The following is a 25,044-nucleotide window of genomic DNA, read 5'->3' as shown; positions in this document are numbered from 1 at the left end:
CTTGCAGTTGTTGGAGATTTGTGGGATGCACATCCAGGGCATGAAGCTCCCGTTCCACCACATCCCAAAGATGCTCTACTGGGTTGAGATCTGGTGACTGTGGGGGCCATTTTAGTACAGTGAACTCATTGTCATGTTCAAGAAACCAATTTGAAATGATTCGAGCTTTGTGACATGGTGCATTATCCAGGTGGAAGTAGCCATCAGAGGATGGGTACATGGTGGCCATAAAGGGATGGACATGGTCAGAAACAATGCTCAGGTAGGCCGTGGCATTTAAACGATGCCCAATTGGCACTAAGGGGCCTAAAGTGTGCCAAGAAAACATCCCCCACACCATTACACCACCACCACCAGCCTGCACAGTGGTAACAAGGCATGATGGATCCATGTTCTCATTCTGTTTACGCCAAATTCTGACTCTACCATCTGAATGTCTCAACAGAAATCGAGACTTATCAGACCAGGCAACATTTTTCCAGTCTTCAACTGTCCAATTTTGGTGAGCTCTTGCAAATTGTAGCCTCTTTTTCCTATTTGTAGTGGAGATGAGTGGTACCTGGTGGGATCTTCTGCTGTTGTAGCCCATCCGCCTCAAGGTTGTGCGTGTTGTGGCTTCACAAATGCTTTGCTGCATACCTCGGTTGTAACGAGTGGTTATTTCAGGCAAAGTTGCTCTTCTATCAGCTTGAATCAGTCGGCCCATTCTCCTCTGACCTCTAGCATCAACAAGGCATTTTCGCCCACAGGACTGCCGCATACTGGATGTTTTTCCCTTTTCACACCATTCTTTGTAAACCCTAGAAATGGTTGTGCGTGAAAATCCCAGTAACTGAGCAGACTGTGAAATACTCAGACCGGCCCGTCTGGCACCAACAACCATGCCATGCTTAAAATTGCTTAAATCACCTTTCTTTCCCATTCTGACATTCAGTTTGGAGTTCAGGAGATTGTCTTGACCAGGACCACACCCCTAAATGCATTGAAGCAACTGCCATGTGATTGGTTGATTAGATAATTGCATTAATGAGAAATTGAACAGGTGTTCCTAATAATCCTTTAGGTGAGTGTATATTCTATGAAAACATGTAATATCTTTAATATCTTATGCAATTAAGTGAATTATCTTGCTTTAAGGATGTTTTGATATTTTTACTGGAAAACAAACTACTTGTTTCAAACCATCTACAATGTTCGTGCAAAACAGACTTTGTTGGCATGCAAAAGACAGACACAGACAATTATATTTGAAAATAGATTTAATGACACATAAACATGATTCTAAAATAAATGCAATATTTTTCAAAAAATATATTACTCAGAGAACTAATATAAGTGTGTATAAGAAGGATCTTGGAAGAATATTTGCTCAACAAAAAAACATACTTAATTGTGCATATCTGCCCACTGATATCCAAAGCAAACTAACATCTATCAGTAACTGTGGGTTGCAACACTTTGGACTATTTGAGAAAAATATGTTCAGTCCTAAGACATACATCAGTGCTTTTACAATAACACTTCTATTATTTTAATAAAAAAGAAAAATCATATTATTTATGCCAAAAACCTAAAATCCAAGATGGCAGTTTTTTCACATCCAAAAATTGTGATTATGACTTTGTTTTGTAAAAAATAGGGTTGTTTTATAAAATAGCAGCAGTTCTTTATTGAAGTGGTCGCTTATAAATATATAAAAATTATAGACATTAGTCAGGATAGACAGCATATATATATGTGTGATTGAAAACGGGAATGTGGGGTATAACATTACAGTCTGTTCAATGGGTTGTACTGTTTAATAACTTTGTGTCAATTGTTCAGCTGATGAAACATTAAAAAAATACATAATAACAAAAGAAATCCAGTTGACCAAAAAAATGTATCCCACACAGCCTTGTTTTCAATTGTGAAAAATGTAATATGTCATCTATCCTGACTAAAGTATATCCTTGATCAGCTAAACGTCATCCGTTTGACAGTTTCTGGCCTAATTTATAAACTCAGGAAACGAGCAAACGACCATGGATCTGTGGTAGGAGTGGTAACTTTTAACTGGCATCTTTCATGGCAAAAAAGTTATTACAAGGAAAACCCAAATAAATAAGAGGAATAATGATCTAATATATACATAATACTGTACATCATATATCAAAAACTATGTTCTTAATTCCAGCAATATCTCACAGAAGCTCCATGCCCTCAATGACAGCCGCAGGATCTCACCACCATATTCCTGTACTTCTTCAGAATGACATTAGAGCTGTCATCAAAATACAGCACTGATATGGCGTTCAGTTTGGTTGGTGCACAGCAAGGCTTTGGCACATTATCAGGAAACATTAGATGGACCTGTGAAGGAAAAAACACTATATATATATATATATTTTATTTTATTTATTTATTTATTTTTTTTGATGGATGGATGAATCCAGATTACTTCCGTAATGCCCACAGTCAGACATTATACACTCTCATCTTTGTAAAAATAAAACTACAGAGATACTAATCCTGTCCAAATCATTACATGAAATCATAGTATATATTCATACATACATTTATTATTTACAAGTCCTTTGTAAATAATAGTAACTCACACTTCATTTGGAAAACTTCAAAATAGCGATATATTCAACTATATATGAATAATTAATAATTCAAATTTGTAATCTAACTAATTACATGGTATGCTGATTAATTAATTGAATTAATCGCATAAATATGTTCTGAAAAAGCCCCTCAAATAACAATAATTCAATATATAATGATTAAATAATTATCAAAAGTTATATTTAAATTATTATAAATAATATATATATATATATATATATATATATATATATATATATATATATATATATATATATATATATATATATATATATAAAATAAAAAATTATATTATAGATCATTTAAATATATTACATTATTTTGGCACACAAGTGAAGCATTAGAAAAGACAATAAAAAAAGTTGCTTTAGAATCCAATATATTGTTTAAAAACTTTGCATGTTTGGGTTTGCCGGAATGTCTTTAGAAGACAAAATTCAATGTTTAATCTGACAATCTTTTTTAATCTTAGTTAATAAAAATACACTTGTTCATTGTCAGTTAATAGTGCATTAATTAATGTTAACATACAGTATATACAACTTTTGACTTAAAAAATATATTAGTATATGTTGATATTAACATTAACCAAGAATAATAAATGTTGTTAAAGTGTTGTTCATTGTTAGTTCATGTTAACTAATGTTTGCAAATGGAACCTTATTGTGAAGTGTTACCTTTTTTATAGAATTTTTCTTTTCTTTTCTTTTCTTTATATATATATATATATATATATATATATATATATATATATATATATATATATATATACTGTGTATTTATATATAAATTCTGTTACGATTTGTGATAGATTTTCTATGATAAAACAATAGACACTCACCAAGGTCTGCACAATAGCATGGTTTGTTGCATTCATATGTGCGTTCAGTGGAAATGAACATTCTCCATCACAATAAAAGGCTGCATAGCCCTCAGGAGCAATAATCCAGTCCTACATTGAGAGAAAGAGAGATGTATGCATAAATGTAGCAACTTATCTTATGCATGAGAGCACTTGTGTCATTGATTGATTCCTTGCGAGCTGCCACATGCACTTACCTGCCATCCTAAGTCGCGGAAGCTAACGTAGAGTTCGTGCTTCTTGCAGGCTTGCCTCTGCTCACTGGTGTTTTGATCTAGATAACAACATCAAAACAACATTGAGTCTTCAAACACTGCCGTAGTGATGTTGTTTAGTCTACTAACGTGTGTGGGCTCAATGTGCAGTATATTTGCAGCTGGCAGGACATTTTTGTATATAGACATTGCATGCAGTAAATACAATGATTGTACGGCAGCAAAGACCCTCTACATTCACAAAAAAATCGGGTAAGATCATGAACTATTCCAGGGCTCTTCCAGGAACAGTTCTGCTACATTTTAAATACAATTCAAAGGTGCTCGACAAAGAAAAGAAAAAAACCCATCTTAAACCAGTTTAAGCTGGTATGTTGGTCTTAGCAGCCAGGTCAGGCTGTTAGCTGGTTTTAGAAGGGTTCAAGCATTTTTCATTAGCTCTGACTGGGAGACTATCTTAAACCAGCTAAGACCAGCAAACCTGCTCAGGCATGTAAGAAATCGCACTTGTCTTTGTGATAGCATTAGAGCGCAACAGTGATTTCGGAAGTACTGTTCGCATTAATTCTTCCAATGGGGATTTCATAAAATCCTTTGTAAAAGAGTTCTAAGCCTTTGACCAAACCAAAGAGATCCGAGGTGAATCACACCTTTAATAAACTTTCATTTAAAGCAAAACACTATTTGAAATCAGACAAAAAGACAAATTGAAAAGACTGTGAACTTATTCCCTCTTGAAATTCCCATTTCAAGAGGAAATGAACTCCAAGTCCATAAGCATTGCAAATTACATAATTCAATTAAATGAAAAAATGTAAAAAAATATTGATTTAAAGTTATTGATTATTTTTAAGTATAGAATCAATATATATTCACATGTTACAGGAAAATATTCAGATATTTACAAATATATAAATCGTTTAAGTGTAGGGAGAACGGTTTATTGGATCATTCACAGTGTGTCATGAGAGTGGCTGTTTGCAGCAGAGCTCTTTTGGTGCACTTTGATCACTGTGATTCTTCGATTGGTGGATCTTTAGTTTCAAGATCATGGGTAGTGAAGTTCTTCATCAGAAATTCCACTATTAAACTCCAAAAAATTATGCATTTGAAAAGCATAAATATGAAATGTAATTTCAGCAGAAGCCATCGATTAACAACCTCTGAGCTTATAGTAGGTCTATCTTTAATGGTTTATAAGTTATAGGCAAAAATGTATGCGCCTTAGGCATGTGACGGCATAAAAAAGCGATGAAGCTTTTATCATGGTATACGGTATTATCACGGTATTAACACGGTACATTACAAAAACTGGTTGAAAGATAAACAAACTTTATTGTTGTTTTCTTAATAAGAAGTTTAATTACTTTTTTAAATACCAACCAGGCCTTTAAATGAACAAATAATAAAGAACTATTAATATACAATCAAAATATTTACAAATGTAGAGAATAAACAAATATTTGAAAATAAATATTGAGTCAAATCCCTGCCAGTCACGTCTAGAAGTGCAAAGATGCAAACATGTAAATTCCCTTATGAACAATTGCCACATTGCCATTATTAATTGCAGGACTTAGTATTAGCTGATTACAACTATATTTTAGTTGTTACTCAAAGACACAAATGTTACGATAGCTGAGTTTTAAATGCAAACTACTCTTCGGCCATTTGTAACAAAGCTACACATTATCTTCAAATGGCAAGAACAGTTCACTTTCTTTGTTATCTTAGTTACCGTTAGCTAGTTGTCTCTTTTGTCTTTCAGTTTTCAAAAACAGTTTGGAAAAACAAGTAGAACTGTCACAACCTACCATTATCTTACTTAATTTCATGGGATGATTGTCCCGCAGATGAGTGAACATGTTGAAGGTGTTCCCATGTTTTGCTGCCACTTTTCTGCCAAATGTTTTACACAAAGGGAAATCATCTTCAACCAACAAACCATCTGCATTTGTATAGAACCCGAAATACTTCCACAATTCCGACATAACTCTTTTAGACGGCAGAGAAAGGGTCTGCTGTGTTCCTCCTTCAGCCATGCTTCTCGTCCATTCTGGTTTTATGCTGCATACGTGCAGTGTTTTAAGTCTTAATTCATTGATAGAAAAAAAAATACCGTGTGATCAGAAAAATGTAAACAATTTGGCTAAACGGTAATCTAGAATTATTTACTGTATTTTTAAGTGCCCATGATAATGTCGTTCATGTTAATTACCATGATATACAATATTACCGAATACTGTCACATGCTTAATGTGCCTATGGAGAAAATGAATGGGATTTTATTTCTGGAACCAGACTGTTGCACTCTGTTTTTTTTGCATTGTAAAATGCAAAACATGATATTTAAACCAATTAGAACACTTTGAAATACACTCTCCTGTCTGTCAATTTGCATGTTTGGGTTTGCTGACATGTTTTAGAAGACAAAATTCAATGTTTAATCTGACTTGGTCTGGGTCTCGTTTCCCAAAATGTTTGTATTTTATTAAAGATAATAATTTACACAACTAAGATACTGTAAATGTAGTGAATTATTTACAGTAATAAGGGCTCTACGGTGCGAGTGTTTTGGGGTGGCTGTGGCTCAGTAGAGCAGGTCGTCCACTAATCGCAGGGTTGGTGGTTCGATTCCAGGCCCACACGACTCCACATGCCGAAGTGTCCTTGGGCAAGACACTGAACCTCAAGTTGCTGCCAATGGCAGGCTAGCGCCTTGCATGGCATCTCTGCTGTCATTGGTGCGTGAGTGTGTGTATGAATGGGTGAATGAGACGCTGTGTAAATCGCTTTGAATACCGTTAAGGTTAAAAAGGTGCTATGTAAGTGCAGACCATTTACTTGCATTTGCGAGTGAAAACTACAGCTTGTGAATGCAGAAAATTATTTGTGTGCACCTGTGCGAGTAACAGCTGCAGAGTAACAGCTGCAGATCTAAGGCCGAAAGTTATGAACGTATTATTGCACCCTACCATCGGAACTAAAACTCACTAATGTATTTTCCCTCATATATCAAATACTTTTAAAAAGTGCGTTTGTTACTTTTGCATTAAAAGTGCCTTAACTCAGCATGATAAGCAAAATCTCAAACTTAATAAAATTAAGAAAAAAAAATCATGAAATGCAATAACTAGCAATAACAAGACTCTCTGCACAACTGCATGAGGATAGCGCACACCAAATTTAAAGTATTCTACTGGCTGTCACGTGAACAAGGGCTTGTGTGTTTCTTCGATGGTCATCAAAATTCTATAACATCACAACCACGAACTGCAACATTGTAAACACCTCTTAAAAGGGCATACCTTGTTGATGCTTTAATAATGAGACAATCAAGCAGCTGCATGGCTCTGCATCAATGTGTAATAGACCAGTAGATACAGTAAGTCAACCACTAGAATCACTGTTCTGCAAAATGCACGGCAAAGCATGTTCCCAAAAATCATTTGATTATAATCATCATTTTGCATTTCTCGCATTCTCACACAAGCATCACATCCATGGCATGAGGATATAAATTATAATTATAACACAATGATTTTTTGGAACGTGCATTGTATAACTTGTGTAGACATACGATATGCAGAGGAGGCTTCAAGGTAAAAGGGATGGGAACCACTGGTCTGACTCATATTTTCATAGAATGTTTTTTTTTTTTATGTTGATGAACTAGCTACTAATTTGTTAATAATTAATCATACCTACATTAAATGTTTGTTAATGGCAAATGTAAGTATAAAGTGTCATCAATATAGTATTAGTTTATTAGAGGCTTAAGGAGATCCATCAGGACTGGTGTAGTTTGGTGCTGCCTGTAAGGTTTATTTAAGAAATAATCATTTGAAAAAGGTTTATCAGAGAAGATGTCATGTATGAAGAATCTTTTGTCAATTAATTCTGTAGTCATTTTTAATGCATGCTGTGATACATCACCCCCCAGCATCTTTAAGTTGTGTTTTCAAATTAGAAAATAGAACTACTATACCTCCACTCTTCAGAGCCGGTGAAGATTCTTGCTGAGATTTCTGCTTATTTCTGTTGTGGCTCTTCCTCTTCCCTCCTGTGGCCCTTACAGATCGAAGCAGAACCTCACTGGCTTTGAAAAAAGCAACAAGGAATGGCTGTTTGGACTGAGGGCCGTTCCTTCCAATGATGCCAGCAGATTTCATGCTGATGCTTCTACCTGCACACAAACAGATGTCTCAAATGTTACAAAAATGGTTTAAGGTGTACACATCTGGTTATACAGATCAAATTTAGAAAAACAGCAATGATTAACACAAAGAAAACCTCTTCCTGTGTGGCAAAATCACTAGAATGCCATGTGAGTATGCTGCAAACCAAATTTCCCTACGGGGACAAATGAAGTCTAACTAACTAGAACGATGTATGGCAGTTTCTACAGTACACACCGAGACTGGAGTGATTGTCTACATGTCAAACAATGACGAGAGGGCTGAAAACTGATCTGATAAACAGATGACTTTATATCATCAGGTTCCCGTTTAAGAAATAGGAAAAGCTGGGTGTAGTCGTGACTCAAAGATGATACTTCTGCGATCAAAAGCGTCTCGCATTGGTAAATAAGTCTTTATTGCATGATTCTTATTTCCAATAAACAGGGAATGTGAAAATAATTTAAACAATAAAACATTCCCATAAAAGATTTCCCAACAAATATTTAACATAACATGTGCATACATGCAATACAGCAGAAACACAAAACCACACTCCACATCAACAATTGCTATTCTTATATTGAAATAATGCAGTTCACAGAGAAAGTAAGAATATTCAGCCACAATACCTATAATATGCATGTTAAGGAAGTGTTTAAGCAAAAAGGAAAATTCTGTCATTATTTTCTCATCCTATTTTACTCGTATGGCTTTCTTTTGAGAGGTTTTATAGAATGCTCATACCGTACCATGAACGAATATAGTGACTAGGGTTTGTTCAGCTCCAAATAGCAGCAAAAAAGCATAAAAGGAAACACCATAAAAGTAATCAGTAACACTTCATTTTAATGGTCCATAATAATGCACTAATTAAGCATGAATAAGACATTAATAAATACTCAACTGAATGCATAGTAATGCCATCTTAGCCATAATTTACAACTTATAAAATGTCTCACTTTTGTGTAGAAAGTCATGTAATTAATGCTTTATTTCAGAAATCCATCATATACTGTAAGTTTACTAAACAATATTTAGCCAAAAAATTAAGGCTGGTTGTTTGTTTATTTATTTATTTTTACTCAAATTAATTAACTAATATATTTAATTAAAGAAAACTGGACCCCCTATTTTTAAGTGAAAGTTTAACCTACTCAAAGTTTTACCAAATACTTACCAATCAGTTCTTATACTTATTCATGATTAACAAGTGCATTCTTGTGGACCCTTAAAAAATGCAACCAAGTAATCTATACAATATATGCAATATCTTCTAAAACCTTACAAAAGCTCTGTGAAAAGCTGATTCAAATGTAAGTAGTTATTCACTGAAAATCTGACTGAAAATGTATTTAAGTATTTGTTCATTTGTCATACCCATGTTCAAACTTGGCTTGTCACGATGGGTTAGAAATACTGTTTGGTAATACTGACACCAAACCCTCACACAGCAACTTTGCATATGTACAAGTGTAAATAAGATTAGAGAGATGCCGCAAAGTGAAAGATTTTCAGCCAATAATAACTTAAATTTCAGTCTGTTCCTCACATGCACAAAAGAAAAATAATAAAAATCTAGCTACAGAAGATTTGGAATATAGTTTATGAGTCATATGAACTACTTTAATGATACTTTAAAGGTTATTTTTGTAACTTAACAGCCCTAGTCACCAGTGTTAGGGAGTAGTTAATTGAAAGTAGTGACCCTGCTAACTTACTATCACTGCATTTTTCAGTAGCGTGATAGAAGCTTAATTATTGTTGTAATAGTGTAGCTTTTCCAGTAGTTTTTTGCAGCAAGTAGTGCTGTAGAGTCTCAAATATTAAATTTTTCACATTGTTTGGAACGCAGCGTTGGAGCCTAGAGTAATCAAACACGTTCACCTAAACAGTCCTCAATCAAGTAGTGCTGGGGGGGAAGTATTTAAGTGAACCTGTTCTTTCTGACAATTCGTGCAAATTAACAATTTCAAATAAATGGTTCCCTTATATTTAGCGTCGGTTCTTTTGGATGATTCATATAAATGAACTAGTTCACATAAATGATTTGCTGATTCACTTGAGCCCTGTGCAACCTTAAAAGGACTTTGCTTTGTTTTTTTTAAGTTAAATAAATAGTGTATTGCTGCTTTTTATATTTTGATATAAACGTTTTCTAGTTAATGTACAGTATTTTAATTATAAATGTATGTTCCATTTAATGTTGTCTTCCTATTTGTTTAACCCATACCAAAATGAACCCTTAAATGTATACCTCAGGTAGTTAGTGGCCCGGGACCTCGTTCCACCCCCTTTACCTAATCCAGAGTTGTGCCCACACCTCTGTAGTATTCCTCAATATATTTCTTATAAATTGTGTAACACACACAAAAAAAGTGTTTTAGAATGGTTTAAGTACCAAAAGTGTATATGGTCTCTAGAGACCGATGTTTGTAAGAGTGTCAGGTGTTTTCCTGCACTTGCGTAAATGAGATTTTTCATGATTATTTTATATCTGGTTAAATTAGTTCGTTCGTTCGTTCGTTCGAAATTAGTACTATATTCATGCTTAAACACGATATCACATTGATTTTCTGTGCAAAAATTCATTATCAACAGTGGTGAATTATAAGTATCCCATATACGCATGTACACATACATATACTTGTTTTGTTTTTATTCAAGCTTGCGCTGTTGTTTCAGTGATTGACTTGATTAACATTTGAGATTGCTAGCTGAAGTAGAAACAACATTGAAGTAAACTATAGCAAGTGTAACACATGAACAGTATGATAAGACTATTGTCATTTGGGTGTACTACTAAAATAATTAAGTGTTTTATAATTTTACAAATGTGTACATACTGGAATGTGTAGCTGATGTGTATCTTATGTGTAACTCAATATGTGTTTGAATTTCAGTGTGAAAGTAATGAATCCTGTTCTTGATTTCTTGCATTATCTCTTTGATTTATGAAAACTTAAATATACAAATATATAAAAATATATTATACTTTGTTATTTTCTAATTGTCTTGAAAATATTGTGAAAATTTTAAACTATCTAGGCATTTTGTCCATACATTTTTAATAGATATAAGTGCCGGGTCTCTAAAGACACAAAAATGTAAGAGTGTTTGGGAAAATTACCAATGCATTTAAGGGTTAACCATAGTTTTACTTAAGTAATAGTATATCAAAAGATTAACCATCACTATAGTAACCGTGGTTCATTTTGTGGTTACTATACAAATCTCTTGGTTAAACTATGATTACTGTAGTAGCTTCCCCAACAGTGTTGATCACAATGAACTGTCCTTTTACGGAAAAGAACTGCATAAAGTTTATTTTAAAAAAATTATATTTGCAACCAACAATGAAAAAAGTAATATGGGTTTGAAAAGACATACTGGTGAGTACATGATGATAGATTTTTTGTTGGCTGAATAATTCATTTAAGTAGCAGAACTTCAGTGTGGCATTATTGCTAACTCTTTGATGTTTTGATCAGACTTACCATCAGTGGTCTCCACACAGAGTTGTAGACCCATGTTCTGCTGAGGGTTCAGAACCCAGTGATTACTGGTGGCTGTGATGTCAAACACCAGCCAGCCTCCATCAGAAGCTTGAATCTTTTTCCAGTCCAAGAGGAATGTTTCAGCATCCCTAATTAGACAATGAGAATACACAATGACATCAGGATTCACATTGTATTTTAAGATTTCACTGTTCCAGGCAAAAACATCAATGCTAAATTATAATGACATGTTTAAAATTTGAGATAAATGAGTTGGATTTTTCTAATTGCAGTCATGCCATGTATTCATTAGCAATGTTGATTAAAAGTTACAAAAACAAATGTTGAAATGAGTGTAACTAAATTCTCTCTCAATCTTTCCTTTTCATCTCGACCACAGTACAGTCAACAGTTCATTCCTGTTCATCCACTGAACTGAACGATCCAGAACAGCACATGGGCCACACAGAGTGAGCACTGCCCTCATCTCACATACACTGGAGAAATGATCAGAGATAAAGACACGTCCCGATGTGCAACTATGAGGATGAGCTTCACACAAGTCTTCTGTTTCTCTGTTACATCACAATATTCACATCTTCTATTCACCTTCAGTGTGAAAAAGAGCTGGCTCATGAGGGTCATTCATTTGAGAGTCGGACTACACTGGTCCTCGTTACACTTATTACAATCAACTAGTGATGACAATGCAATAGAAAGATTTATGGTTTTTGTATTATTTTGTGGTGCCCTGTCTTTCTCTCATCACATTCAATTCAGACTGCAAACTCACAAGTCAGATAAAACATCATTTATTTTATCATGCAAGAAAAACTGTAGTGAATATTTTAGTTGGTTGGTAGGTAGGCTAACCTTTATTTAACGAGGATACAACTCATTGAGATAACATTTATTTTACAAGACTGTCCTGGCAAAGAAGGCAGCATGGAACAAAATGACAAGGTAACAAGGTAACCAGTGTTGGGTGCAATCCGAGTTACAAAGTAATTTATTACTGTAATATAAGATTACAGTTACTATCTTCCAATTAAATTAAGTACTTTAAGTACATTACTTAGGTTGCACTTCTACACTTTCTAAAATATTGTTTTTTATGTAAATTCCATACAAAAATCATATATACGCCTTTTTGCGTTTCTGTGACAGCAGAAGAGTCGCTAACAAGTTAGAGTGGAAATTAGTCATTTGTAGTGGATTATGTTACATTGCTTGTAACAGACACTATATGTTAAATAAATCAAGCATAAAATATAGAGTATAAAATAAAATACATCTGCTGTCAAATATCACAAAGACAATTTACAACATGACTACACTCAAGGACATTTACAAGTGCCATAAATGCAGCCAATGGAGGAAAGAGTTAGTTTTAAGTTTTCCAGTAAGTTATTACATTTTTGGGGGGTTATTGAACTTACAGCCTTTTTTACCCAGCTCAGTCCTAACACAGACAACAGTAAGTTGCCATGCTAACACTTTATTTTAGAGATTAGAAATTAGACAGTAATGTATGACTAATAGTTGGACTAGTTAGGGACTTGTTTTGAATTATAAGGTATTTATTAGGCCTTTTTTAGCTGATTTCTTCCCATTGCCTAATAGCCTTTTTACATTATTTTGCTTCTTCTTCTAACAATTAACTTATTACTTAAAAACAAAATATACCAAAAGGTAGTAAGGTACAAAATACATCTTTTAAAGGTTCTTATTACATTGTGTGATTGTGCAGCTTATAAGTAAAACACATATAGAAGGAAGAGTATTTTGTTGATTAGTGTAAATACCAACAAAAAAAGCATCTCTTTTGCACTAGTTGCAAATAGTGTTAGATGATTTTTGCACCCCTTATTAATACTACCATACAATATATGGGCATCACTGCAGTGTGTTTATTGTGTTTATTTAGAGTCCTACAGCACCCTACAGCAACCCCTACTCCTGCACCTAACCCTAAACTTCCCAGCTTTGTTGAAATACTATATGCATTCTACATGTATTTTATACTAATAAGTGGCACATTCAGAGTACTGAGAACCTATAAAGGATGTCATTTGCGTCACACTAGCTATGTTTTGTTTTTAGCTAATACATTCATTGTTATGAAAAAAGCAAATGTAAGAATAAGAATAAGAAATCAGCCAATAAAGGCTTAATAAATACTTTATAATGACAAACTAGTCCACAACTAGTCACTTACAAGAGTAATTATTAGTCATGAATTACTGTCTAATTTATGATCCCTAAAATAAAGTATTTTATTATATGTAAGGAATTATTTGCAGTGTGAAGCATGCAGTCAAAACGCTGAAGATCTTCATGTTTGCTAGCATTCAGCGATAGATGGCATTTGTCTGGGAGTGAAAGTGTGTCAGACAGTTCTGGGAGGTAATAGTAGAAAATCTTTTTAAATAACCAAAGCAACATTTTAGATGACATGCGATGATATTGATGATATTCTCTGAGCATATTGTGTATTCACATGGCTTTTTGAGGCACATTACTTTTTTGATGCACATCTAAATACCTATTTAAATTCTTTAGGAATATATTGTGTAAATGTGTTTCCATCTAAGTTTATGCTTATATCTTGGTATTTAATAAAAATTGTTTCCAACTCAAGTGAGCATAATTGTTTTTTTTAATGGGCATTTTTTCCCCATCTTGGTGTTTCCATCCAGCATTTTTAAGTGATTTCCCACAATTTGCATACAAATATGTGGATGGAAACTCAGCTACTGAAATAGTACCAATGAGTACGTTTACATGGACAGCTATAATCAAACCACTGCGGAAACTACCTCGTATCAAGCTACAGTCTTAATTTCTCTGTCCAAGTATACATGATGTTATGCTCAGTTGAATAGGTGAAGAAAGGACTTCAGCTGAAAAAGTGATGTAGACGTTTTCCAGTTGAACTTTTGCATCATAGTATTGTGTTGAAGAAGTCAGCTAACTAGCATGTCAACAACATGACGCACACAACAGGTACAACAACATGGAAAACTTTACAGCCATGTAGGTTTCTTACATTCTTTACACGTTTATTTTGGTGAAGATCAGATGTACGTTATCTGTTGTGCTTGGTGATGCCCGAAGGCAGAAGACAAAGCAATTTTCCCCTAGATTGTTCTAACATACGAGCTCTGCTTTGCTTCACTTGTATCCTTATAAACTTGGTGCAAAGTGTAATAATAACATTTAGACTGAGGAGAGATGTTGTGAAGCAAATAACTTTGATCCACTCCCAATAAGGCCACATGTCAAGGTCTGGGTAGATTAGATGGTAAGCGAACAATCAGTTCTCGTAGTCAATGTGTTTAATGCAGGAGAAATGAGCAGGAGTAAAGATCTGAGTGACTTTGACCAGGGCCAAATTATTATGGCCAGATGATTGGGTCAGAGCATCTCCGAAACAGCAAGCAGTAATGAGTACCTACCGATAGTGGTCCGACAAGGGACAAACCACAAAATGGTGACATGGTGTTGGGCGCACAAGAATCATCAATGCATGAGGGCAACGAAGGCTATCCCATCTGGTCCGAACTGACAGAAGGTCTACTGTGGCACAAGTCACAGAAAATTTTAATGATGGATGGGGGGAATGTGTCATAACACACAGTGCATCACACCCTGCTATGTATGATGCTGTGTAGACCAGTCAGTGTGCCCATGATGACCCCTATCCACCGTTGAAAGCACCTACAATGGGCATGTGAGCGTTGGAACTGGACCTTGGAGCAGTGGAAGTATGTCGCCTGGTCCGATGAGTCCCATTTGCTTTTACACCACGTGTATGTGTGCGCCATTTACCTGGGGAAGTGATGGCACCAGGATGCACTGTGTAAAGACAAGCCGGTGGAGGGGGTGTTCTGCTGGGAAAACCTGGGTCCGGCCAATCAGATTCATGTCAATTTGACATGTACCACCTACCTAAACATCATTGCAGACCAGGTACACCCCTTCATGGCAATGGTATTCCCTGATGGAGATGGTCTCCTTCAAGAGGATAATGCACACTGCTACACTGCACGCATTGTTCAGGAATGGTATGAGGAACATGAGGCTACTGCAAATTGGAAGCGAGGGTGAATGGAAAACAATCATAATAGCCATGCTGTAAGATTGGGACTTGAATGACTTGATCTGGTTATTAAGTCCAATGACCAAATAATAAATAAATAACGAGAATTTTTGTTCAGTACTTTTTTGTAAGGGTATCATAAACACTGCCACTCCAAGAGGACTTTTGCTGGCTGCAAGAAAATAGTGCTAAGAATAGGCAACAGGTTTATTTTTGTTGCCTTGATAAGTTACAATATATTTATTTGGTGGCAAAACTTTTATATTTGAGAAAAATATTGATTTTGTTTTGTATGCATTTAAATCCAGTTTCAGTTGATGTAAACATGACTGAACAGCAGAATGTAAATATCAAATTGCCAGTGAAGCAGAAGATGCACAGCAGTAAAAAAAAATGTTTTGTAGATACATGGAAAATAATAAGGACCTAACACTGAGCCTTGAAGAACTTCCTTAAAAATAGGTCATACATAATAATTGGAGCCAATTATCGGCACACACTAGGTTCTAATGGAAAGATTATTGGCAAAACAACCAACAGTATGATTTAATAGCCCAATGCTATGAGGCCTCTTCAACAAGATAAATTGATTACCTGTGTCAAAACCCTTAGATAGATCAGTATTTGGTGGTAAAATAAAGCAGTTCAAGAACCATTAATGAGAATCAATCATTTTGTTCCAGTGTTTCTTTTTCAGTCATTACTGTAAAATGGTATAAGCACTTTTTTTACAGTACTTTTATGTAAGGGTATCATAAACACCGCCTTTAATACTCCAAGAGGGTGTGCTTTCGCTCGCTGCAAGAAAAGGGTGCTAAGCGGTGAAGCTCTAAATTTAATTAATCACAGGTTAATCCTAGAACAGATGCAGACTAGGAGTGAATGTGTGAATTTTGGATGTGGGTGCTTCATAAACAAAGCCATGATGAGAGGTTTTGAGGCCTCTGATGGCTAAATCTATTTAAAACCCCCATCTAATACCCCAAGGGAGTCATACAATTTGTCCATCAAAATGTTTCAGCTGCATTCATTCAGAGTGAGAAAATGTATGCCCATGTGCCCACAGGACTTGATCAAGATTAGAAGACTATTAGAAGAGTGGCAAGTGGGCTTGGGTACACTTTAGGAAGTCTGTTGATGTAGAGGTCCTCTATTAAGGCCAGATGGCACTCTCTGGGGTGCAAGCACCCTGACAAGCTGCAGAGATATGCAAAGAGTGATAACTGATGGACTTTCCAGACTTTCATAAGTGCTGGAACTTGCAAATGAGCTGTTAATGGAACACATTATGCATAGTCTTTATCTGGTGTATACATGGTGTATCTGGTGAGACTGAGGAAGAACAGGGGTGCTTTAGTTAGGAGGGCCTCTGCCATGTACTAGTGCTGCATGTTGATTATTTTAAAATAATATTTTTACTGTATTTGAGTTTTAAATCTACTTTTCTAAATATTTTTTAAGCAATTATATATATGTTTAGTTAAAGATTACTTCAGCACTGGTAGATTTTTTCACTTGTTTTGACTATAAAAACTCTATATCTTATGCAGTGTTGTTTCTAAAACAAGATCAATCAAACTGATCTCATTTTAAGGATTTTTAGATATTTTTTACAGGAAAACAATACAAAAATTATTATCAAGAATGTGATTTTTGCCCTAATATCAAAGAAATTATGATCTAACATGAATTTTCTTGATAAAAATATAATGGTAACATGTGCATGTAAAATGACTAGAAATAGCATTTTAGCTTAGCGTAAAGCTGACAATTTACACAAGGATTATTTCTATTTCTTCTACTCCAAACTTACTTCAAACTTACTTCTCTGTCTGCTCGTATGAATTTAACACATCATAAGAAAGTGTTTCACCGCTGTTCAAATGCACTTTGGATTGCATAATTTATATGGATAAATGTTTTCCATCTGAAAGGACTAAAGATTAAATGAAACAAATGACAATAAAAAACAATGATTAAACTGTAACTGTAGTGGAATAGAGTTACTTACATTTAGTATTTTAAATCGTAATCCCATTACATGTATTTTGTAACTCCCCAACACTGTATATATATATTTATATTACAGCTGTCAAAATTCCTGCGTTAACGCATGTGATTAGTTAAAGACTTTTAACGCATACATTTTCCTTAAACGCGATTAACGAATTTAGCTAATTTCACATTCGATTCTGACATTTTATTCATCCCAGTATGAGTGCTGAAAACTGGTTAGAATACCTTTGCGATGTGGCAGGAGGGGACATTACACTGAAGTACACACCAGAAACACACAACAGCAATTCCGTGCCAATGATCAAGTTATGTTGGAGAAAGGACCTTCAAAGGAGTTCATGATACCTAATGCATTTACTAATGTTAATAAATAGAACCTAACTGTAAAGTGTTACCATATAACCAAATGCATATTTATTTCTCAAAAAAAGCCCAGCCCTACTGTGAGCGTGGTAAAGTAAAAATTGTTCCTAGAGAAGCATAGGTGGTCTAAATATCATGTTACAGACCTGGAATGATGTCATGGTCTATTAGCTGAGCTGGCTATATCCTGAAAATCAGCAGTGCTGGGGTAGTTTTCCTAAGGAAAACGTTTCCATACATCATTCCACAAAGGCTATGCAAACTCCATTGACAGGTTAGATTTCCCAAAATTTAGATTTAGATTTCAGATTAGATTAAGAGGACTCATATTAATGTTCTGGACTCAAACTTCATTTCTGACTTGAGCTATCTTAGAGGTCCAATGTCAAATATAATCAGGGTCCTTACACCTTTTCAACTTTTCATTTTGTTCTATTTGTTAACGGATATGGATTTTTCAAAAACATTTAAAGAAGTTGTGCTCACAAAAAGCAATTTCTAGCTGATGAAATAATTTAGAGCTGAGCATCTTAAAAAGTATATATACATTTCTGTATATATATATTATTATTAATTTACATGACTTTTCTAGGACTGGTAATCATTATTTTCTAATGAAAAATGTTCATTGACCATGCCAATAAAAAGTTTTGAATAAATGTGTTTGCCAATTGCAAAAATATAAATGTAATAGATCCTGTATTAAACACTGTAGTTGTACAAGTAAAGGTTAAGACTTCATCCTTGGAACAAGTCCCAAAATGTATTAATATTAAGTTTATATTTCTAATATATTTATCCTTTTCCACATATTTTCGGAAACAACTATAGGACTAATGATCTATGTGTTCCTTCTTTGGCATTTTCAATGGTGACAAATTACACTTTTAAGACATCCTGACACATGCAGTTTAAACCTCACAAGAGAAGACTCCAGACAGACTCCAGACTCACTCATGTAAACAGGATGTCTTTTTATTTTCCACTTGATTGCCTGCCTAAAGTGTTTTACAGACCAGTCATAGCTTTAAAAGACTATCTTAAAGGTTTAATTTAAAGTCAATGTGTCACTCCAGGGCACAAAACATTGAGCTGAGGCCAAAACTCAACATCCACTGAGGTTGTGTTCATCTTTAAAATGCAATATCTCATTCAGATTTGCATGCATTCATGATTCTAGCACGTGTACATTTTAGTACATTTGAATGGACACTAAAACATACAATATTGTATTGACAACATCTAAAACATAAAGCCTTTTAAGTATGAACAACTTTAAAGAAAATTACAAGTGCTTTGAATTGCATAGAATATTGAATTCATGGAATCATGGAATTGCACGGCATTCCTTTTGAGCTTTAAAGATAATTACATACATAAAGCCATACAAATGAATTTGCACATTTCTTGATTTATACTTACTTTTATAAGTTCCAACTGAAATTCATTTATAGACAAATGTGTGCTTATAAAGGTCTTTCTGAGACAAAGTTTATCCATCATTTACTGATAAATGAGAGTGCCCAATGGAGGAGTGGATTTGAGTAATGAGTATTGCTCACCTGCAATAACCTCACAAATCCAATAAGTCATCAGATGATTCATAGAGATTTGAATGTGTCTTAAATTGAAAGGGTTTACATCAACGTGTTGATATTGTTTGGTGTCTGTCCATCAACAAATATACACATTTCATGTAGAAATACCTTCAAATACAAATGAAATCACCCTGGCAGTAAGGCAGCATGTATCAGAAGCTATATTCCTAAATGATCTTTAATTGTTGATGAAATAGCTGGTCTCTATTCTCATCATTTGGAGTGCGAAAATAAACCTACAGATGTGTTTAATTTTTGAGAGTGTGCTCATGTTTGTTGGCATAATTCTTCTTTGAAAAGTACACTACCAGTCAAAAGTTTTGACGCACTATGTGTGTGTGTGTGTGTGTGTGTGTGTGTGTGTGTGTGTGTGTGTGTGTGTGTGGCGGGTTTGGATTATGCTATAAATGTGGTTATGAGGACATTTCTAGTATCCCCATAATTCAAATCGCTTAAAAACATACTAAATTATGTTTTTTTGAAAATGTAAAAATGCAGAACGTTTTTTGTTAGGGTTAGGTTTAGGGGTAGAGTTAGGGGATAGAATATACACTCACCTAAAGGATTATTAGGAACACCATACTAATACTGTGTTTGACCCCCTTTCGCCTTCAGAACTGCCTTAATTCTACGTGGCATTGATTCAACAAGGTGCTGAAACCATTCTTTAGAAATGTTGGCCCATATTGATAGGATAGCATCTTGCAGTTGATGGAGATTTGTGGGATGCACATCCAGGGCACGAAGCTCCCGTTCCACCACATCCCAAAGATGCTCTATTGGGTTGAGATCTGGTGACTGTGGGGGCCATTTTAGTACAGTGAACTCATTGTCATGTTCAAGAAACCAATTTGAAATGATTCGAGCTTTGTGACATGGTGCATTATCCAGGTGGAAGTAGCCATCAGAGGATGGGTACATGGTGGCCATAAAGGGATGGACATGGTCAGAAACAATGCTCAGGTAGGCCGTGGCATTTAAACGATGCCCAATTGGCACTAAGGGGCCTAAAGTGTGCCAAGAAAACATCCCCCACACAATTACACCACCACCACCAGCCTGCACAGTGATAACAAGGCATGATGGATCCATGTTCTCATTCTGTTTACGCCAAATTCTGACTCTACCATCTGAATGTCTCAACAGAAATCGAGACTCATCAGACCAGGCAACATTTTTCCAGTCTTCAACTGTCCAATTTTGGTGAGCTCTTGCAAATTGTAGCCTCTTTTTCCTATTTGTAGTGGAGATGAGTGGTACCCGGTGGGGTCTTCTGCTGTTGTAGCCCATCCGCCTCAAGGTTGTGCGTGTTGTGGCTTCACAAATGCTTTGCTGCATACCTCGGTTGTAACGAGTGGTTATTTCGGGCAAAGTTGCTCTTCTATCAGCTTGAATCAGTCGGCCCATTCTCCTCTGACCTCTAGCATCAACAAGGCATTTTTGCCCACAGGACTGCCGCATACTGGATGTTTTTCCCTTTTCGCACCATTCTTTGTAAACCCTAGAAATGGTTGTGCGTGAAAATCCCAGTAACTGAGCAGATTGTGAAATACTCAGACCGGCCCGTCTGGCACCAACAACCATGCCACGCTCAAAATTGCTTAAATCACCTTTCTTTCCCATTCTGACATTCAGTTTGAAGTTCAGGAGATTGTCTTGACCAGGACCACACCCCTAAATGCATTGAAGCAACTGCCATGTGATTGGTTGATTAGATAATTGCATTAATGAGAAATTGAACAGGTGTTCCTAATAATCCTTTAGGTGAGTGTATAGTTCGTGCAGTAAACAAATCATTATGTCTATGGAGATTCCTCATAAGGATAGCAAACACACTCTCATGGTGAAATCATCAGGATTCGTATGACTTTTCTACATTTGGCTAATTCGTGTGATATCGTGTGACTGCACTCGTTTGAATTCCTACGACGTTCACTACAGCCAATGATGTCGCTGGACATCGTTTCCATCTAACAGGTGACAATTTCTTGCTTCTGTCACACACAACAGCTTCCTATCATGTTTACACACTGATTGATCTTTAAGATAAGATCTTTGTCTTTGTCTTTGTTTGTGTGTGTGTGTTAATTGCCATTGAGTCATCTACATCTCATGGTGACCCTATGTCTAATAGAACAAAATGTTGCTCGATCCCATACATTTTCCTGATTGTTGTTGTGTTTGTTTCCATTGTTTCCATTGTTGCGTTGATTGTGTAAATCCATCGTAATAAGGGTTTCCCTCATTTTCGTTGACCCTTGAATTTACCAAACAGTATGTCCTTTTCTAGCGATCTGTCTTTCGTAATGACATGTCCAAAGTATGAGAGTAGAAGTCTCACCGTCCTAGCTTCTAAGGAACATTCTGGTTGTATTTCTTCTAGGACTGATTTGTTCATTCTTTTGGCAATCCACAGTATCTTCAGTATTATTTGCCAACACCACAATTAAAATGCTTTAATTATTCTGTCTTCCTTTTTCAATGTCCAACTTTTGCAAGCATATGAGGCAACTTAAAAGACCATGATTTGGTATAGACGCACCTTTGTCTTCAAAATGACATCTTTGTTTATTGTTGGATTTTCTCCCCTTTTATGCCCAATTTGCAATGAACAATTCCCAATTCGCACTAAGTCCTCGGGGTGGCGTAGTTACACCTCCACGTCTGAGACCGTCAATCCGCACATCTTCTCACGTGGCATGTTGAGCAGGTTACCGCGGAGATCTAGCGCATGTGGAGGCACACGCTATTCTCCATGGTATCCACGCACAACTTACCACGTGCCCCACCAAGATCGAGAACCACATCATAGCGACTACGAGGAGGTTACCCCAATGTGACTCTACCCACCCTAGCAACCAGACCAATTGGTTGCTTAGGAAGCCTGACTGGAGTCACTTAGCACGCCCTGGACTTGCGACTCCAGGTGTGGTAGTCACCGTCTTTACTTACTGAACTACCCAGGCCCCCTACGTCTTTGCTTTTGAAAAATTGTGATAGGTCTTTTGCGTCAGATTTACCTAAAGCAATACGGCGTTTGATTTCTTGACTGCTGCTTCCGTGAGCGTTGAGTGTTGAACCAAGTAGACAATAATTGATTATTTATATTTTTTCTCCATTTATCATGGTGTTGTTTATTGATCCAGTTGTGAGGATTTTTGACTTCTTCACATTTAGGTGTAGTCCATACTGGAGGCTGTAGTCTTTGATTTTCATAACTATGTGCTTCAAATCATAAAAATGTTTGACAAGCAAGGATATGTCATTTGCATATTGCAGGTTGTTAATGAGTCTTCCTCCAATCCTGATGCCACGTTCTTCTTCATATAGCTGTGATCCATAGGGTTTCCATTGGTGGATTTTCAGAAGTAGATTGCCATGCCTTTCTTCCTAGTCTGTCAGGTTGTGACACACCTTCCTGTTCGTTATTATTACTTTTTTCCACATTTTAGAGTAATAGTTAAGTCATTGTAACTATAAAACAACACAAATGGAAGCTTAATTTTTGTACTGTATTTGATTTTCTTCAAAGTATCCACTGTGGGCATTCTTTCAACTTCATGAGGTACATCTTGTGATGCTTTTTAAACTGTATTGAAGGAGTTTCTATGTATGTTGGACACATGTTTACTGATTTTCCTTCTCTATATTAAACTCCAACACTCCAAATCACCATTTAAAATTAATCATATATAAGTGCTGTATAGTGTAAACAGTCAAAAAGCTTTACGATGGGATCATATTATAAGTGGCCTTTGCCTGCTTTAAGTAAAGTTACAAAAGCATTATTTTCTCATAAACTTAATGTAATACTGTACAAGTCAAGTTATTTATAAAATAATTCTCCACATAAGATGCACAAATATTCAAGTTTATTTAATAGAGTCCAATATAGAATCAGTTTGATTTTTTTATTGGCTGCATGTGTGATCAACATTACCTATTTAGAGTTTCTGATATAGCTTTACAAGTATTTTCGTAATATCTCAAAATGTACATTGAATGTTTGTTATGTTGTATTTTGTGCATGTGTAATGTGTAATGTATATAACTTCCAGCATGACTTCTAATGTCTTTTAACCACTTAAAAATATATTATGGATGTTTATAAGATATTGCTTTTGTTACTTTACTTAAAGCATACCGATTATATATATATTACAAATATATATAATACATTATAACATCTGCACATAAAATGTTGTTGCTTGTGTTGTAATGATTATACTCTAAGGTATAACTGGAACATTCCAGAATTGGAGGACATTTTCTGTCCCACCCATGGAATTTCAAATAATCCATGCACAAAATATAAAAATGTACACTTGTTGTGTAAATTATATTTCCTGTGACAAAATGTAAAAATAGTTTTAGAAAAAGTGGTTCCAAAATATTATTTAAAATACCAAATAGCTCTCCAGGACCACCTAAAATAGCATTTTTCTCTTGTCCCACCTTCTTGATGTCCAACTTTCATGTCAAATAACTGTTAAAATATGTTTTAAACTACTTTCCTTTGGTATAATTTTGTTGATATATGTCTCTTGTAATCGTTAAAACAATTTGTTTAATTGTCAACAAATTTCAAATAATAGTAATAATGCACTGAACTTATGTCCCACAACATGCATGCAACCCAGTTACCGAAACACATTTAGACTGGTACAGGAAGAGATAAAACAGTAAGTCACATGACACAGAGAAGATTGCATCATCCATCCATTAACCAACACCATGGGAGGCCCAAGAAAAGTCCTCTCCTCTATTGTTCATATTTTCCCCAATCTTTTCAGCCTTGTTTGAGTGTTTCACTCTAACCCACTGCAACACTGTTACTCATATCATAATAAGACAAATTTATTTCAAAGTTTTCTTTCTTTATTTATATAACTACGTTTGTCCTCGGCATTGACAGAAACATTACATTCCACAGCTAGTTAGCTAATCCTGAGAAATAGCTAACATTAGAATTGATTTGCAACCCTGTTACCATAATTAGACTAACAGGGTTGCACTACAGTTGCAGGGTTGAATCTTATTCAGTTTACTCAGAAGGAAAAATCTATTACCTATAGTCAAATTAAATGTGTTTAATTTAGCATAATCTTTTTTAAATATATTATCGTCTTTATACATGCCCTTTTTGTTTCTTTTATTATCGCCTGGTAGGCTAAAAATTGTAAGGTCTCATCAATTACTTGGATGGGATTATTAACTCAAAATGAACTCAACTGGGTGTAAATCAAGTTCAGAAAATGTTCAATGGATTAATACATATTAAATTTTTTTTCAATTGATTTCCATAGAGTTCTTCTAAACCACTGAGTGCTGCTGAAAAGCAGAGGCGCTACCGTGCCAGGTGTGATGCTGATGAACAGAGGAGACAGCAGTACTTGGAAAAAGAGAAAGAGAAGTGGAGGAAAGCTGTAGACACAGGCAAGAAGAAAAGGCAAAAAGGCTGTAGTGTGAGAGAGCAGCGTGCCCAGAGGAAAAAATGGAGAATGGCTCATAAGAGGAGTAATGCCAGGAAAAAGATACTTGAAGGATTGAACACCCCTCCAGTCAGCCCTGAATCACTAGTTAGACCAAGAACTCCAGTCAGG

At 35.3% G+C, this 25,044-nt stretch overlaps 1 protein-coding gene across 1 annotated transcript in view; it reads right to left on the bottom strand.

The window, feature by feature from the left end:
* Window positions 1-1,277: 1,277 nt before the first annotated feature.
* The window catches only part of LOC127660469 (bone morphogenetic protein 5-like), a 56,657-nt gene continuing 32,890 nt past the window's right edge, over window positions 1,278-25,044 (bottom strand). The window contains exons 3-7 of the mRNA XM_052150729.1: window positions 11,363-11,511; window positions 7,676-7,873; window positions 3,670-3,746; window positions 3,452-3,562; window positions 1,278-2,352 (exon numbers count right to left, since the gene is read on the bottom strand). Coding sequence (XP_052006689.1) covers window positions 2,203-2,352; window positions 3,452-3,562; window positions 3,670-3,746; window positions 7,676-7,873; window positions 11,363-11,511 — 685 coding nt within the window. The 3' untranslated portion in view covers window positions 1,278-2,202. The remainder of the gene's footprint in view (window positions 2,353-3,451; window positions 3,563-3,669; window positions 3,747-7,675; window positions 7,874-11,362; window positions 11,512-25,044) is intronic.

Source organism: Xyrauchen texanus, chromosome 20, assembly GCF_025860055.1.
Source record: "Xyrauchen texanus isolate HMW12.3.18 chromosome 20, RBS_HiC_50CHRs, whole genome shotgun sequence".
In the NCBI taxonomy this organism is placed as follows: domain Eukaryota; kingdom Metazoa; phylum Chordata; class Actinopteri; order Cypriniformes; family Catostomidae; genus Xyrauchen; species Xyrauchen texanus.
The sequence above is the reverse complement of the archived record's forward strand: the minus strand, read 5'-3'. Positions and strand labels throughout refer to the sequence as shown.